The 17327-nt window shown below is 35.7% G+C and overlaps 1 protein-coding gene across 2 annotated transcripts in view; it reads left to right on the top strand.

The window, feature by feature from the left end:
• The window catches only part of Smc4 (structural maintenance of chromosomes 4), a 29781-nt gene that overhangs the window by 7087 nt on the left and 5367 nt on the right, over nt 1-17327 (top strand). For both annotated transcript variants that reach the window (XM_027391767.2, XM_035451001.1), the window contains 12 exons: nt 2551-2715; nt 2950-3077; nt 4495-4635; nt 5406-5556; nt 7136-7300; nt 7932-8165; nt 9960-10145; nt 12009-12170; nt 13331-13556; nt 13634-13713; nt 15114-15266; nt 16212-16338. In XM_027391767.2, the coding sequence (XP_027247568.1) occupies nt 2551-2715; nt 2950-3077; nt 4495-4635; nt 5406-5556; nt 7136-7300; nt 7932-8165; nt 9960-10145; nt 12009-12170; nt 13331-13556; nt 13634-13713; nt 15114-15266; nt 16212-16338 (1918 nt within the window). The remainder of the gene's footprint in view (nt 1-2550; nt 2716-2949; nt 3078-4494; nt 4636-5405; nt 5557-7135; nt 7301-7931; nt 8166-9959; nt 10146-12008; nt 12171-13330; nt 13557-13633; nt 13714-15113; nt 15267-16211; nt 16339-17327) is intronic.

The raw sequence follows: 17327 nt of genomic DNA, 5'->3' as shown, positions 1-17327 counted from the left end.
CTTGAGGACAGGTATAAATGGCCATGTATATTTCAAAAGTAGTCACAGTTGATTGATTAGCCATTGGTTTTCTATCTTACTGGAGAGATTTTTGTGATGTTTTAAGATTAATGGTCCAGGGGCTGGAGAGATGGCTCAGCAGTTAAGAGCACCGACTGCTCTTCCAGAGATCCTGAGTTCAATTCCCAGCAACCACATGGTGGCTCACAACCATCCGTCATAAGATCTGGTGCCCTCTTCTGGTGTGCAGATATACATGGAACCAGAATGTTGTATACAAATAAACAAATAAAATCTTAAAAAAAAAAAAAAAAAGATTAATGGTCCAAACAAAAACGATTTTATTAGTCTGTATTATTTCATAGGTGACTAAAACTTAACTAATTAGATTTTATTGGTTTGCTCCATTAGTTAATGCTTTTGCTCCACTCAAGTTAGAAGTGACAATCCTATGCTTCAGTTACCCTTCAAAGTTGCATTAATAGATTGGTGTATTGGAAGTGATTTTGTAAATTCCTTTAAAAAACAGAAATTGGATTTTGTCAAAATTTATGTATATTTTTTGTCTTCATATTATGAAATAAAACATTTTTATAACTTTTCTACTCTGGAGAGTGGATTAACCTTGTTGATCATGTTTTTTAATATACTTTTATAGAAGGCGTGGCATATAAACTATTTGTTGTCGTCTTTTTATCTAGAAATAAGGAAAAAAATCTAAAAAGCAAACCTGACTACATTTTGAAAGAAGTTTTTGACTAGTTGTCTGATCCAGTGGCTCAACTGTGGAAAACATGCTAGAAGGCTGCCCCTAAGCACCCAGAATAGATATGAAAACTAACCACAAAAGCATTCTCTTTTTTACTTGTGTACTTTGGACAGATATTAACCTTGGGGATTTGGTTGTCCTCTTGTAGAACAAATTAGGGTAAACTGTACTTGAGGAAGGTAGAAGTTATAGTTCAGAAAATGAAAATTATTTAGGCAAAACAAAAATTAGAAAGCCCAAGGGGGTTGGAATATTATCTGTGGTAGTGATTGCTAGCACACATGAGGCTCTGGATTTGATATCTAATAATGCCTACTTGTATACACATCTACTGTATATGTGCTTGGGGCCAAGGTAGTCAGGAGAGGGCATCAGAACTTCAACTAGGGTTAGGGAATGCTGTGAGCCACCATGTTGGTGCTGGGAACTGAGCCTGGTTCTTTGCAAGAGTAGTCGGTACTATTAACTGCTGAGCCATCTTTCCACCACCACCCCCTGTATTTATTTTAATGAAAATAAAAGCACTTATTTCACTTCGCAAGTGCTGGGATTCCAGATGTGTGCTACCATACCCAGCTTTCTCTTAGATTTTTAAGCTCTAGGTACCTGTAAATAAGATCATCAAAGAATGGTTTAACTGAATCACAGTATCCTTGTTTGCTACCCAGCAGAGCCTTCATTAAGTTAGAACTCAAGCTCCTTTCTAATTTATTTTTCCCTCTTCTGTTGCTAGGGATCAAATGCAAGGCCTTCTGCAAGCACTCTACCACTGAGCTGTATACTCAACCCCACCACTCTCAGAATAATTGAGGCTGGGAGTGCGTTAAAATTTTGTTCAAAGCTGAGTGGTAGTAGCCGAGGCATGTGCCTTTAATCCCACTTCTCAGAAGGCAGAGGCAAGAGATCTCTGAATTTAAGGCCAGCCTGGTCTACACAGAGAAACCCTGTCTCAAAAATAAATAAATAACCACAAAACTTTGTTTGGACACATGGCTTTATTCTCAGCTCTCAGGAGGCAGAGGCAGACTGATTGATCTCTGAACTCTAGGCCTACATAGAGAGACTCTAGCTAAAAAAAAAAAAAAAAAAAACCTAGAAAGTAGCAATAACTATGAGGGTGAATGAAATGTTACCAGCTCCAGGTAATCTTTTAGTGGTCCCTGTTCTGTTACTATATGATTTGTAAACTTGGAGTGAAAGAGTCCTTTAAGTTCAAACTTAAAGGTGCTATGATTTTTTTTTTTTCTGGATAAAAGAAAGGATCCTTGGTGGTTTTGGTGGTTACTGCTGTTGCAGAGAACCTGAGATTAATTTCTACCATCCAGTTTACAACTGCTTGTTAAGTTTTAGTCATCTTTTCTGAAGTGGGTCACTTGTCAAACTCACTAGGTTTATAGAGAAATTAGATAACTACATAAAGGGTAAAACTAGAAGCATTTGGGCAAGGTTCCTTATACAGTTTAACTAGAAGGAACTCTGAAAACTTATTTTAGAATGAGAGACCATTAGCAAATTGTTAGTAATAATTGGTAATGTACCCTGTCAAATTTTGCTTAACAGAAAAATTTGTTTACTTGAAACCACAACATAGGGTATCTTTGTGTCTGTATGTGGATATGTGTTGTCAGTAATTTTATAAGAATAATATAAAGGGGTTTCAGACCCCTTGAATAAAACATCTAAAACCTACTTGATGAATATCGTTTAGTTGGGATTACCCTATTCTTGCTGAAGAGATTTAGCTACTGAATACAATGAGGATGAATGTAACTCTCTTAAAGGGTGAAGTCGAACAGATTGCTATGATGAAACCAAAAGGCCAGACTGAACATGATGAGGGTATGCTTGAGTATTTAGAAGATATAATTGGCTGTGGACGGCTAAATGAACCTATTAAAGTCTTATGTCGGAGAGTTGAACTATTAAATGAAAACAGAGGAGAAAAGGTAAATGAATCTTTAGTAGACATTAGTTGCCAATGAGAATGTCTTATTTATGGATCAATTGAATTTACTGAGTTGAATACTTTTTATAATTCACATAAAAATGTTTGGGTTTTTTTTTTTTGTTTTCTGAACCCTCCATTTTTATATTAGTCTTTGGATGAAATCTTTTACTTGGTGTTTATGTTTCGATTTGACTTTATATATGAAATATATAATTTTTTATAATTTTTGTAGTTAAACAGAGTTAAAATGGTGGAAAAGGAAAAGGATGCCCTAGAAGGAGAGAAAAACATAGCCATTGAGTTCCTTACCCTGGAAAATGAAATATTTAAAAAAAAGAATCATGTCTGTCAATATTACATGTAAGTACTCTGGTCTAAGCATCAAAGCCTTTTTTTTCTGTAATGTGATTTTTCTAAAAGTCACTACTCACTTTTTAGTGTCCTATTTTAAAAGTGGAAAGAAGGAAGGAAGTTATACCATATGAGTAGTAATAGTGCATGTGCTAAGGGATAATATTCAGAACCTGACAGAAATCACAGGCTGTGCCAAACCCTTATGTATGTACTATTTGTGTCCTATAGAAGTGCCACAAAATCAGAGTTAATCAGCTCTTGCAGGATGCAGTTTTTGTTGTTTTCATTATTGGTATAATTGTACAAGGGTAGGTGGGTGCTAACTTCCCCAGGAAGGAAGACAGTTTTCAAGGATCATTCTCTCCTAGTAGGAGGTTCCAGAGATAAAACTCAGGTCATCAAGTGTGTCCTGAAAGCACTTTTACCTTCTGAGCTATCTCCCCAATCCATTGTGGGTTTTTTGGTTTGGTTTGGGGGAATGTGTATGTGTGTGTCTGCCTGCACATGAGCAAGCGTATGCATGTGCGTACACAGAAGCCAGGGCAAAATATGGAGTGTCTTCCTCTACCCATCTCCACCTCATCACCTTACAGGATGTTCCCTAAAACAGAAGTTCCAGCTAGGCAAGCTAGCCATCAGGCATGCTCCCTACCCCACCCCCTAATGTTGATGTTAACAGCACACTTAACCATGGTGCTGCACAGTTTACCTGGGTGCAGGAAATTCATACTCAGATCTTCATTCTTAAAAATCAAATGTTCTTGCTTAATTGAACCATCTCCTCAGCTCCTCCTTACATGTTTTAGGCCCTTTGCATTATTAAGTATAAGGAGAGTTACTTGAACTACTAAGTGAGTATAGGGCTGGTATGTACATGTTGGTATACTGAATGAAAGGAAAGATTAGTAATGCTAGCCAATGTACGTTTTGAAATTGTTTATTTCTATAATTTACCTTTTAATATTTTTAGATGCTAGTCTTCCACAAGTAACTGAAACTTTGAAATGCAAAAACAATGAGATACTACTTACTATACACTGTTGAATGATAGATCTGATTTATTGTTTGGGTTTGGGGGGGTTGTTATTGTTTTTGTTTTGTTTTTTTGTTGTTGTTGTTGTTTTGAGAAAGGGTTTCTCTGTGGCTCTGGAGGCTGTCCTGGAATTAGCTCTTGTAGACAAGGCTGGTCTCAACTCACAGAAATCCACCTTTCTCTGCCTCCAGAGTGCTGGGATTAAAGGTGTGTGCCACCACCGCCCAGCTTAGATCTAATTTATTAACTGGACCAATTTTGTTATTAAATTCTATCTAGCCTTAACCCCACTTCCATAGACCTCACTTTGCTATAAATTGATGAATAAATATGTTATAAGCAGTTGATTTTACTGATGATACTTTGCATTCTCCTTATTTTCTCCTCTAGTTATGATCTACAAAAAAGAATTGCTGAAATGAAAACTCAAAAGGAAAAAATTCATGAAGATACTAAAGAAATCACTGAGAAGAGCAATATGCTTTCAAATGAAATGAAAGCTAAGAATTCAGCTGTGAAGGATATAGAAAAGTAATACTCTTTAGGAATTTTTTTTTTATTCTTTTGTTTTTCTAGACAGGTTTTCTTTGTGACTTTGGAGGCTGTCCTGGAACTACCTCTTGTAGACCAGGCTGGTCTTGAACTCACAGAGATCTGTCTGCCTCTGCCTCCCAAGTGCTGGGACTAAAGGCGTGCGCCACAATCGCCTGGCCTCTTTGAGAAGTTTTAAATTCAGTTTTTCACATGTGTCTACATGTAAACTTAGAGCAAACTTTGAATGTAATACATTTCCCAGCAAATAGTTCATTTAGGCACCAGCACTTCCTATACCTAGCTCACTGTTACAGATTGCCCAACAGTCATACCGTAAGGGATGTCTTTCCCCTAGTGGCACAATATATAAAAAGCTAAAACATAAGCATTTTACCTGACCCATTAGCCCTAATTAGTTTACAAATTTGGTTTTGAAATAGAATTTTGGTTATTTTAGGTAGACTTTAAAAATTATCATGGCCCTATTCTATGCCAACTTTCAGTGACAATAGTATCTTTGAGTGAGCTTCATTTCTTTAATTTTTATGGACAATTTTTTATATACCTAGACATAGTAAAAGAACAGTCTTTCCACCTTAGAAATGAAAGACAGCTCTCATGATTTAAAAAAAAAAAAATTGTCAGCTATCAGGGAAGATCAGTGTAGAAGTTTTAGGATTCTAATTAAAAGGAGTTTTGACATGTTTGTGGAGGAAATATACCAGAAAGTCTATGTGTCTATGACTGATACTTACTTTCTTTGATAGGAAACTCAATAAAGTTATAAAATTTATTGAAGAGAATAAAGAAAAATTTACAAAGCTAGATTTAGAAGATGTTCAACTTAGGGAAAAATTAAAGCATGCTACAAGTAAAGCCAAAAAACTGGAGAAACAACTTCAAAAAGATAAAGAAAAGGTAGGTATTGGGGGAAATCAATTTTTCAAGTCTAAATACCAGATCTAGTTGTTTTCCCTAATTTGCTTGACTCTAGTTCCCTAAGAAGATAAATTGGGATGCTTATAAAAGTATTTTATGTCTTAACACAATTTTGTCCCAAGTTTATGAGTTTCAGAGTTTACATTAGTAATAATGTCCACCCAGTTAGCAATTCTGTTTCTATGGTGGTGATAATTTTCTTTTTCCTAAAATAGTAATGTGTAAAGGGATTTTGGGATATTTTATGTTTTTGTTGTTTTTTATTTTGGAGATAAGCTCTCACTATGTAGCACTTGATGGCCTGGAACGCACTGTATGTATCAGGCTGGCCTCAAACTCACTTAGATCCTCCTGCCTCTCTCTCTCTGCTTGGTTAGTAATGGTGGCTAAAGAGGATGTTTTTTATTAGATATTACAGTTTTTAAACCCCCCCCAAAAAAAATTACTTTTGTGTCTGCATACACATGTGTGCTATTACATGTGTCTGAGGTCAGTGGACAACTTAAGGGAGTTAGTTGGTTTACTCCTTTCACCTTGTGGGTAAATGCCTTTACTCACTGAGCATTCTTAGCAACCCCACAAACTTTAGAGTAATACTTGCCTTCTGCAACAGAGTTAGCAAAAAGAAAAGGCATATAGGTGACAGACTCTCTATTCTGGGGTTAAAGTTTTAAAATTGAATTTTGTGGCCTGGAAAGATGGCTTAGTGATCACTGGCTACCAGTACCCTCGTGTCAGCTCACAGCTGTCTATTAGTCTGGTCTCAAATGACCTCTGCTGACATCTGTAGGCATTGTATGCATGTGGCACACAGACAGACATTCAATAAACACTCATACACATAAAATTAGAAGTAAGAAAGTATCAGATATATAGATAGATAGATAGATAGATAGATAGATAGATAGATAGATAGATAGATAGATAGCTTGGACCAAAAAGTAAAAATGAGTAATTTGGTGTCTCAAGTTATAATCATAGCTTAATCAGATAGATATTAATAGATAACATGACACCCAAGACTCAGTTTTTATTTCACCTTTAAGGGTTTTCCAAATGTATTTGTACTCAGTGTAGCTTAATAAAGGTTTCATGAAATACTGAAAAACAAAAATGCTCAAATTCTATGAAGACATTAGCTTTTTTTATTTTTTTAATTATTATTATATGTATGAGCCCCTAGAGCTGGCATTAACAGGCAGTTGTGAGCACCTGAGTGAGGATCTAAGTTCAAAGAACTTGGACTTGGAAAAGCAGCAAGTGCTCTTAACTGCAAGACAGCTCTCCAGCCCTGAGGCATTAGTTTTTAGGAATAAAATGTCAATATATGATTACTACCAGAAGATATCTGGACAAAATATTAATTCTACCTAGTACCTCTGAAAGGTAAAGTTCTTAAAAGATCTTACAATTGGATTGAGGGAGCAAAGATAATTTGCTGTGTGTTGTATTCAGATAACTATGAATAGAGGTCCTAAAATTGTTTAGGTACATTTTAATAGTATTGGGTACCCTCAGGAATATATTTCCATAACCTTAATTTATTTCATAATCCCAGGTTGAAGAGCTGAAAAGTATACCTGCCAAGAGTAAGGATATCATAAATGAGACAACAACTAAAAACAATTCCCTTGAGAAAGAAAGAGAAAAAGAAGAAAAAAAATTGAAAGAAGTTATGGATAGCCTTAAACAGGAAACACAAGGGCTTCAGAAAGAAAAGGAGGTAAGAGTCTTTGTCAGTGATGGTTTTGGTGTCTTTTTCCTAACTTGACTGTTGGGGGCAGAAGCAAACTTATGTTACATAACAAAGACTGTCTCAAACTGTTGAACTTTTGGGGGGGCAGAAGCAAACTTCTGTTACATAACAAAGACTGTCTCAAACTGTTGAACTTTTTAGTTTAGCATACCTAAAACTTAAGTCTCTACACTATTTTCTGTTTTCTCCTTCTGGAATGAATATATATATATTCAACATAAATATATATCAACATAAATACATTTGAGGAAGCAGAAGAGTAGTTCTTACACTCAGTAATGTAGAAACAATATGGAATCTGGACTTTGAAGTGTAAAGTTTTCCTTAATTATTACCTTTTATTTTAATTTCTGAAATGACCATGCAAATAGCCTCTTGTAAAAACTCATAATATAACATCAGTTAGGAAAGACAATGAATAGTGTATGATGACAACCATATATGGACCACCTTAATCTATTCCACTTAAGAATTCTCTCTTGATCCCTACTATATTTATAGACTTTCCTTTCTTAAGTTTCCCTCAGGAAGTATAATTTTCATTTTGGTCTAAGCTTGAAAATAACATATTTTGTATTTAATGAACTTATTTTGATAGAGTTGTGAAAAGGAACTTATGGGTTTTAACAAATCAGTAAATGAAGCACGTTCAAAGATGGAAGTTGCTCAGTCAGAACTTGATATCTATCTCAGTCGACATAATACAGCAGTGTCTCAACTAAATAAGGCGAAGGAAGCTTTAATTACAGCGTCTGAAACTCTCAAAGAAAGGAAAGCTGCAATCGGAGATATAAACACAAAGCTCCCTCAGGCTCACCAAGAATTAAAGGAGGTAAAGTTTTGCCTCTATATTTCATCCAAACATTGTCAACCCCCCAGAGTTATATGTGGGTCTTTCATTGTTATTGTTCTTGGTTTGTTTGTTTTTAATATTGGGGTTTAAAGTGATTGGCAGATAGTTTTCTCCACATAATCTTGCATGAGAAAGTATTTCAGTATTTGAATGAGCTAAAAATTAACTAGGGTTAGAGGTGTAGGTCACTAACAAGAAAGCTTCTGTAGCGTGTATGTGGCCCAGGGTTCTGTCCCCAGTACATCCAAAAACAAAATTTGAGGAAACTAACTGTGCTGTCTCCAAAAGCAAGCAATAAATAATGCTGCCACAATCCTGTGGGAAAATATTGAACAGACGTCTCAGGCTGCATATGTAGCTCAGTTGAGTAGAGTAGTATTTGCCTAGGGAGTGTGAAACCCTGGCTATGATTCCCCAGCACCACTTAGAACCAGGAATGTTTGCATTTGAGAGGTAGAGGCTAGACGATCAGTTCAAGGCCAGTGTTGGCTATATATTGGATTCCAAGCTAAGCCTGTTGGGGGGGGTGAGGTATTTCTCTAAATCTATAAATGTAGGTGACTCGTATAAAGATAAATGAAAATGAATTTAAGAGTTTCTTTAAAAAGTTTATCCTCAGAATGTGGGTAATGGGAACTAGTCTTTATAAGAGCAGCAAATGCCTGTATCTGCTAAGCCACATTGAGTGGTTCCTAACTGCCAGTAACTAGCCCCAGGAGTTCCAGTACTTTTCTGGACTTAGGGACACCTGCATGCGCATGCGCACAAACACACACACAGACACATATACATACACAGATATATATATAATTAAAAATAAGTTTTGTTTAGTTTTTAAGATTTATATACATATATATACATGTATGTATGTATGTATGTATGTATGTATGTATGTATGTATGTATATGGGTATTTTGTCTGCATGTAAATCTGCACACCAGAAGAGAGCATCTGATCCCATGAGTTATAGATGATTGTGAGCCACCATGTGGGTGCTGGGAATTTAAAGGAGGCCTTTTAGCAGTGCAACCCATATGATATTAACTGCTGAGCCATCTCTCCAGCCTTCAAAATAAGTATTTTTAAATTTTAGTAAATTTATACTGTTTGACCATCAGTTTCCTGATATGTAGATTTTAAATGTAATTTAAATTATATCCAGAGAATATTTGTCTTTCTAATGATTTGTTTTGGGGTTGTTTATAATTTGAGCTTTTACTTTATGCCTGTGTAATAAGGAATGGGGGAAAATAGCAGTTACATAAGACTATTGTTTCTAAATTGGAAACTGGCAGACTAAATTTGGATGTGTGGATCCTCTGGTTGGTATCTATCCCGATCATATTTCCCCCTCTACTTAGGAACTGTGCCTTTTTGTTTTATTGTTTACTTAGCCAAAAAGCCATAATATAACCATAGTATTGCCCAGCTACATGTACCTGGAATCTGGTTTCTGGATTTGGTTTTTTTAGGTCAGAACTTGAGAACTGGTACATACTTCTACCTTTGTGGTACCAGACTGGGGTTTTTATACCTGTAGCTACTTTAAGAGTGCTGGATTCCTCTTGTTGACACAAATAATTTACACTAAAATAGGAACAACTCATCTACATTTTCAAAGCCAGGCCAAAATAGCAATATGGAAGCTCAGTGCCAGTTCATATGCTGTTTTGGGACCTCTCTTATTATTGAAGCATTACAAATAGTTTTCTGCTATTATTGGGTATATTTAAGATCAAATGCTTCTAGGTTTCTTTTTCTTCTCACTTTTAGAAAGAAAAAGAACTTCAGAAACTAACACAAGAAGAAATAAACTTGAAAACTTTGGTTCATGATCTTTTCCAAAAAGTTGAAGAAGCAAAGAGTTCCTTAGCAATGAATCGAAGTAGGGGGAAAGTACTTGATGCAATAATTCAAGAAAAAAAATCTGGCAGGATCCCAGGAATATATGGAAGATTGGTAAAGTAGATTATATTTTACTCAGAAAAGACATTATAAATTATATTCTTAATGTATTCAGTATATATTGTTGCTATGCCTAAAATAACATTCTTTCTTATTTCAGGAAGACAACTGCATAGACAAAATATTTTGCTCTTACAGATTTATTGTCATTATGTAGTTTGGGGCTGTTTATATTCATTTTATACATTATGTTCCTGCCCGGTCCCTCCAAAACTAATCTAAGAACATTTTTGAGTCAAGATTTCATATAACTCAGATTGGCTTTCAAACTAACTATGTAGCTAAGGTAGGCCTTGAGCTTCTGAGCCAATTTGCCTCTGCCTCCCTATTGTTAGGCTTTTGGCACCACACAAGAAAACCTTTTTCAAAAAAGTAATTATTTAGAAGTTGAATATGGTGGTGCATATTTTAATCCCAGCACTAGGGAGGCAGAGTCAGTCAGATCTCTGTGTTCAGAACCAGCCTGGTCTACATATTGAGTCCTACGCTGGCCAGAGTTACATAATGAGACCATATCTTAAAAACAAAAGCAGTTTTAGGATATGAAGCAATACTGCTGAGAGATGTCCATTAACGATCCTGCTGAATAGACTTATGCTTAGTCACTGTTTCTCCCTCGCCATTCCAAGTGTGTCCTTCCTAAAGCTACACAAAACACTCAAATAAGATGACCTATCATCCAGTTAGAAGAGGACTGGGTTTTTTTGGTTGAAGGTGTATGATAGTTGCACTTCCCTGCTAGAACCTCCAGACAAAAATAAGGATTTCTAACACTATACTTAACAGTTTGTTTGTGGCTTAAGAAGGGGAACTAGCTAATTTAGAATTCTGGTCATTCCAGTTGTGGGGACCATTACCTTTCTGATCATTAACTGGAAAGAGCAGTATATGATTTGGAAGAATAGAAGTAAGTATCTCAATTCTAGTCATCTCTTGCCCGGCAACCATAACTGAGACTTCTTTTGCTTAAAGTTCTTGAGCCCAAAGAGCCAGTTGATGGGTTCCCTACTCAGCCTTCTGGAAAAGGAAACAGAATGACCTGGAAGGACAAATAGAATTTAATCAGTATGGTTGCTTCTATATCTGATATTAGGTGGCTTCTACCATATTTTCTTAAAAATAAACAGATTGATCCTGTTTAGTTGCTGTGAAGAACTAAAGTTATTCAGTGAAAGCTGCAGGATGATAGCTAAGTGATAAATTAATTCACGGCTACTTATTTAATTCTAGGTAACTTTATGAAAGGTAAAAGATTTGTTTTGCTGTATGTTCTCTTAGGTCTCATATCCACATTATATGCTTTCATGGAATAAGATATATTCCTATATCCTGTGTCACATCACATAGCCAAAAACACTAAAGGGTAGATTAGAAACTATAGGGCCTTGGATGTAGCTCAGTGGTAGGATGCTTGCTTATAAGGCACAAAGTAGCTTCTGTGTTGTCCACTTTTATGCTTCTTTAAACTAAATATATTTATTAGTCTTCCCATTAAGAATGGTTTAAAGGACAGGCAAAGGTGGTGGCGGTACACACCTTTACTTCCAGCAGTTGGAGGCAGACTGATTTCTGTGAGTTCAAGGTCAGCCTGGTCTATAGAGCAAGTCCCAGGACAGCCTGGGCTACACACACAGAGTCTTGGAGTATTTAAAAAAAAAAAAAAAAAGAGTGGTTTGAGAATAGCATTCAAAGGCTTGGTACTTAGCTCAGTTCAGTGGTACAAGGTCCTGTGCTCAGTATTCAGCTACACAAACCAAAAAAAAAAAAAGTTCAAAGTCTGAACAGTAACGAAATTATCTGTAGTTTTTTTAAATCTAATTTTTTATAAATTAACTTTCTATTCCTTTTAATTATTAGGGAGACTTGGGAGCTATTGATGAAAAATATGACATAGCTATTTCATCCTGTTGCCATGCATTAGACTACATTGTGGTTGATTCTATTGATACAGCCCAAGAATGTGTGAACTTCCTTAAAAGACATAACATTGGTGTTGCAACTTTTATAGGTTTGGATAAGGTAAGTTCCTGTAATTTAACTTTGAAGTGTCCTATTTTTCCTTTAGATTTTTCTTCACCTTTATTCAATTACTCCCTCGTAAGTTTTGAAAATTATTTTAGATTCTGTGCGTACATACATGACTTTAGAGGTTAAAAAAATAAATTTTGTAATGTCTCCACTAAAGAAATTCCAGGGTTAGGAAGATGTCCAGGGGATGAGTGAGTGACTGTTATGTTTCTTCAGGGGTGTGAAGAGTTTGAGACAGGGTTTCTCTGCATAGCCCTGGCTGTCCTATAACTCACTTTATAGACAGGCTAGCCTCTAACTCGAATAGATCAGCTTGCTTCTTTCTGCCTCTGAGTACTAGGATTAAAGGTTTATTTCTATAGTTATATATAGATTTTTTCTTTTTCTTTTAAATTTAAACCTACCATTTGCCTGTTTTCATTGGTTTGTCTTGTTTAATTGTAAAAACCCTTTACATTGTGTATACAAGTCTCTTTTGTCAGATACATGCTTTTTAATTTTGTTTTTTTTTGAAACAGGGTTTCTCTATAGCTTTGGAGCCTATCCTGGAACTCGATATCTAGACCAGGCTAGCCTCGAATTCCCAGAGATCTGCCTCTGCCTCCCAAGGACTGACATTAAAGGCATGCCCTGTCACTGTCCAGCTTATTTATATAGCTGTAGATTTTTTTTTTTTTTTAATTTAAACCTACCATTTGTTGGGTTGTATTTTCACTTTCTTGATTGTGTGCTTTGATGCACAAATGGCCCAGTTAACAGTATTTTCTTTAGCTTATTGTGTAGAGGTGTATGTTTAGACAAGATCTTGCTGTGTATTCCAGGATAATCTGAAACTTGGTATCTAAACCAGACTGACTTTGAATTTGGAGCAATCCTCTCTCTGTATTCCAAGTGGTAGGGTTATGAGTGCTTGATGATTCTGAGTTTTATAGATTTTAGCTCTTAAATGTAGGTGTCTAATGCATTGTGATGTTTTTAGCTTACTGGTTTTTGTTACCATGTTATACTCTTTGCTACTAAAAATTAAGATTCATTGCTAACTAAAACCAATACTTGGGAGTTTTATACAGAACCATGATAAGATTTTATTTAGAATTACAACACCTAGAAGTCAAGATTGTTTAATACATGCACAATTCTTTAACTTTCAGATGGCAGTATGGGCCAAAAAAATGACCAAAATACAAACTCCTGAGAATACTCCTCGATTATTTGATTTAGTTAAAGTAAACAATGAGGAAATTCGCCAAGCTTTTTACTTTGCTTTACGAGATACCTTAGTGGCTGACAATTTGGATCAAGCTACAAGAGTAGCATATCAAAAAGATAGACGATGGAGAGTAGTAACTCTACAGGGTCAAATCATAGAGCAGTCAGGTAAGTTGGGTTTTTTTCCCTACCAATCTTTTATCTTTAGTAAAACATTTAAAACTGATTTCTCCTTTGTTCCCTAGGTACAATGACTGGCGGTGGAAGCAAAGTAATGAAAGGAAGAATGGGTTCATCTGTTATCGTGGAAATCTCTGAAGAAGAGGTTAGCATAATGTATAGTAATGGTCACTTTATTTTTAGCTTAGTGCAAAATGTAGCTATTGTAAATGGTACCGTACCCAGTTTTTAGTTAACAGATTTTGTTACATGAATTTTAGCTATTGTGTTGAGTGCTTTCTGAAGTGCAAAACACAAGAATTAAAAAGCATATATTTAAAGTAGTGGAGCATTGACCTAGCATGCCTCGGGCCCTAGGTTTGATCCCTAGCATACAATTAGAAATGAATAAAACTAAATGTGTAGATCTTTTAATTAATACGTTAGTATCATACAGATTTTTCATAATAAGGCAATTACTTAATATCATTTATTTCACAGAATTACTATGGTTTTTTGAATTTCAAAGTACTTCAGGTATTTCAAAGGCTTCTCATCCATGTTTCTAAATTTTACTTTTAAAAGCTTGCGGGGGCTCAGGGGTTAAGAGCACTGACTGTTCTAGAGGTTCTGAGTTCAATTCCCAACAACTACATATGTGGTGGCTCACAACCATCTGTAATGTGATCTGATGCCATCTTCTGGCACACACTGTATACATGATAAATAAATAAATAAATCTTTTTTTAAAAAAAAAAGATTTGGGGATCTTGGTAGGTAGGTATACAGAACAGTAGTATGGTAATTGCCTAGCCTTTGGGAGTTATGAAATCAGCCACCAAGATCTGTTCTTAGCCTGGATTTCTTTCTCCAAAAGGTGCATTTAGTTTCTGTCCTCTATTTTGAAATTGTTGATATCCTCCTATGTTTGCCATGTTTTCATTAAAATAATAGGTGACCATGTATTAAGCTTTAGTATTGGGGGGGTTGGAGTGGCTTGTTTGGTTGCATGTCTCCCTGTGTTAGGTCAGGCTGGCCTCCAGTTCATAATCTTCCTCTCGAGCTTCTGAGTAGCTGAGAATCCACATGTGCACCCCTACTTCTGGCTTTTACTTTAGTCTTTAATATTAGAATTTTGGGCTTTTTCTTTCCCTTTTTTGTTTTTTTGTTTTGTTTGTTTGTATGTACGGATTTTAACATCTGTGCACCATGTGTATGCCTGGTGACCAAGAGAGGGTATTGGGTTTTCTGGAACTGGAGTTATAGGAGGTTGCAAGCCACTATATAGTGGCTAGAAAACAAACTAGCCCACAGGAGTGCTCTTAACTGCTATGCCATCTCTCCAGCCCTGGGTTTTTTCAGTTTGTAAGTTAACTCTGAACTGAGTCTTCGAGGGCAGACAAGATGATTGAGTGGGTAAAGGCCCCTTCTGCAAAGCCTTGCTACATGAGTTCAGTCCCTAGAACTAGCTCTCACAGGTTGACCTCTTACATTTAATGTACATGCCAAGGTATAATATGCCTGTATATATACTACAAAAATTTCATTTTTTTCCCTTTTCTCAAGGTAAATAAGATGGAATCCCAGTTGGAAAGGCATTCTAAACAAGCAATGCAAATCCAAGAGCAGAAAGTACAACATGAAGAAGCAGTCATTAAGTTAAGGCATAGTGAACGAGAAATGAGAAATACGCTAGAAAAGTTCACTGCCAGCATCCAGGTACTGTGTTTGTGTTATTATTTGAATAAATTCAATAGTGACTGGGTTTGTTTCCAATTTTGAAATATAAAGGATGATTATTTTCCACTCTAGAAATGTGACTGTGCTTAGCAACTATGTTACCAATTATTGTATCACTCCGAACAGTGACCTGTTTTCTTGGTATGAAAAGGTAATAATACCAATTGTTTTGTTTATTTTTCTTTTGATTTTCTCAAGATAAGGTCTCACTGTGTAGCTCTGGTGGCCTGGAACCCACTCTGTAGACCAGAGATCCCCCTGCCTCTGCTGCCCAAGTGCTAGGATTAAAGGCATGTACACTTACTTACAGCAGCCAGTTGTTTCTGTTTTAAAGTAACATTCAGTAAACACCTAGATTTTTAACCTTCAACTACAATGCATGGGCTTCAATATTTATAATTTAGTTGCATGCGGTATATACGTATGTGTGTATGTATGTATGTGTTTGTGTATAAAGACTATATACATCTTTTTAGTGTCATTAACTTTTCTTTCCTTAATATCTTAATTTACTTGGTTTGCCATATTTCATGTTTTTCTCTTTTTGTTTGAGTGGGCAGGGTATTCAAGACAGGGTTTCTCTGTGTAGCCCTGCCTGTCCTGGCACTCACTCTGTAGACCAGGCTGGCCTCGAACTCACAGAGATCTGTCTCCCAGGTGATGGGATATAGTTAATCCATTACACATCTAATTATTTCCTTAAGATAGGTTCCTGAAATTAAAATTAGTTGTGTTTCATTGTTTTAAAGTGCTTCTTGCTCATACCAAACTGTTGGTTCTAACTCATTATCTTTGTAATGGATTTGCACACATTTTGTTTTAAATGTCTTTCTAAAAATTTGGTGTCCAAAGAAATATTTATTGTTACTAAGCTAAACTATTAACCATATAAATGCTATTTTTTTATTTTTTATTTCTTTTTAGGGTTTATCAGAACAAGAAGAGTATTTGGCTTTACAGATTAAAGAACTGGAAGCTAATGTGATTACTACAGCTCCAGATAAAAAGAAACAGAAATTGCTAGAAGAAAATGTCAGTGCTTTCAAAAAAGGTATGTTTAAAAATACATTTTTTAGGTTGCACCTTTAATCCCAGCACTTGGGAGGCAGAAGCAGGTGGATCTCCATGAGTTTGAGGTCAGCCTGGTCTATGAGAGCTAGTTGCAGAACAGGCTCCAAAGATACACAGAGAAACCCTGTCTTGAAAAAACAAAATAATTAATAAATTTTTGGCGGGGATTTTTAAAATTTGCAGTATTCAAGCAGTTTGCAGAATAACAAATTATAGGCAAATCACTTGTAAGTTATTATGCTGATTTAATTTAGCATTTGGTATTGTTTAATTCATACAACTTTATAAATTAGTCTCCACAAATTCATTTGACAAATAAAAAAATTAAAACATTAAGTGGTTTATATAGTTTGAGTCACATGGCATATGGTTAATAGGAGAATGGGTAGCATGCTCTGATTCCAGAGCTCATGTCCTTAATTTAAGTAAATTACTCAGGAGCACACAGCAAAAACACAATAAAACTACTTATTTGAAGACTTACTAAAAATGCTTTCCTCAACGTTTGTTATAACACATATCTGCTAGAATAGAAGCTTTAAGAAAGGAAAGTTGTAAGTGTAGTTGGTTTTGTAGTCTTACTTAGACTGTCTTGATCTAGCTATTGTCCATTCAACTCTTTATTAAACCAATCAAAAGGTGTGTTAGGCAGAAGCACATCTTTACAGTGTACAAAACGATTATCCTACAACATATTACAGAGGATGTGTACTAGATACTTGAGAACAAGGAAAAGGATAAAGAATCTTTCTAGGAAGAGATTCAGCTGTGTGCCAATTGCTGTAATGATGGGGCAGACAAATTGGAGCTCCCAAGCATATATCACATCAAGTAAAATAATTCTATCAACAGATTTGTAGCTTATATTTGCAGAGGCAATTGATAATGTGTGTGTGTGTGTGTGTGTGTGTGTGTGTGTGTGTGTGTGTACTGCCATAATGGGTTGTTTTATAAGTTTCTAGTTTCAGC

The sequence above is a fragment of the Cricetulus griseus genome (genome assembly GCF_003668045.3).
Source record: "Cricetulus griseus strain 17A/GY chromosome 1 unlocalized genomic scaffold, alternate assembly CriGri-PICRH-1.0 chr1_0, whole genome shotgun sequence".
In the NCBI taxonomy this organism is placed as follows: domain Eukaryota; kingdom Metazoa; phylum Chordata; class Mammalia; order Rodentia; family Cricetidae; genus Cricetulus; species Cricetulus griseus.
Note: the sequence above shows the minus strand (reverse complement) of the source record. Positions and strands in the feature narration are given on the sequence as shown.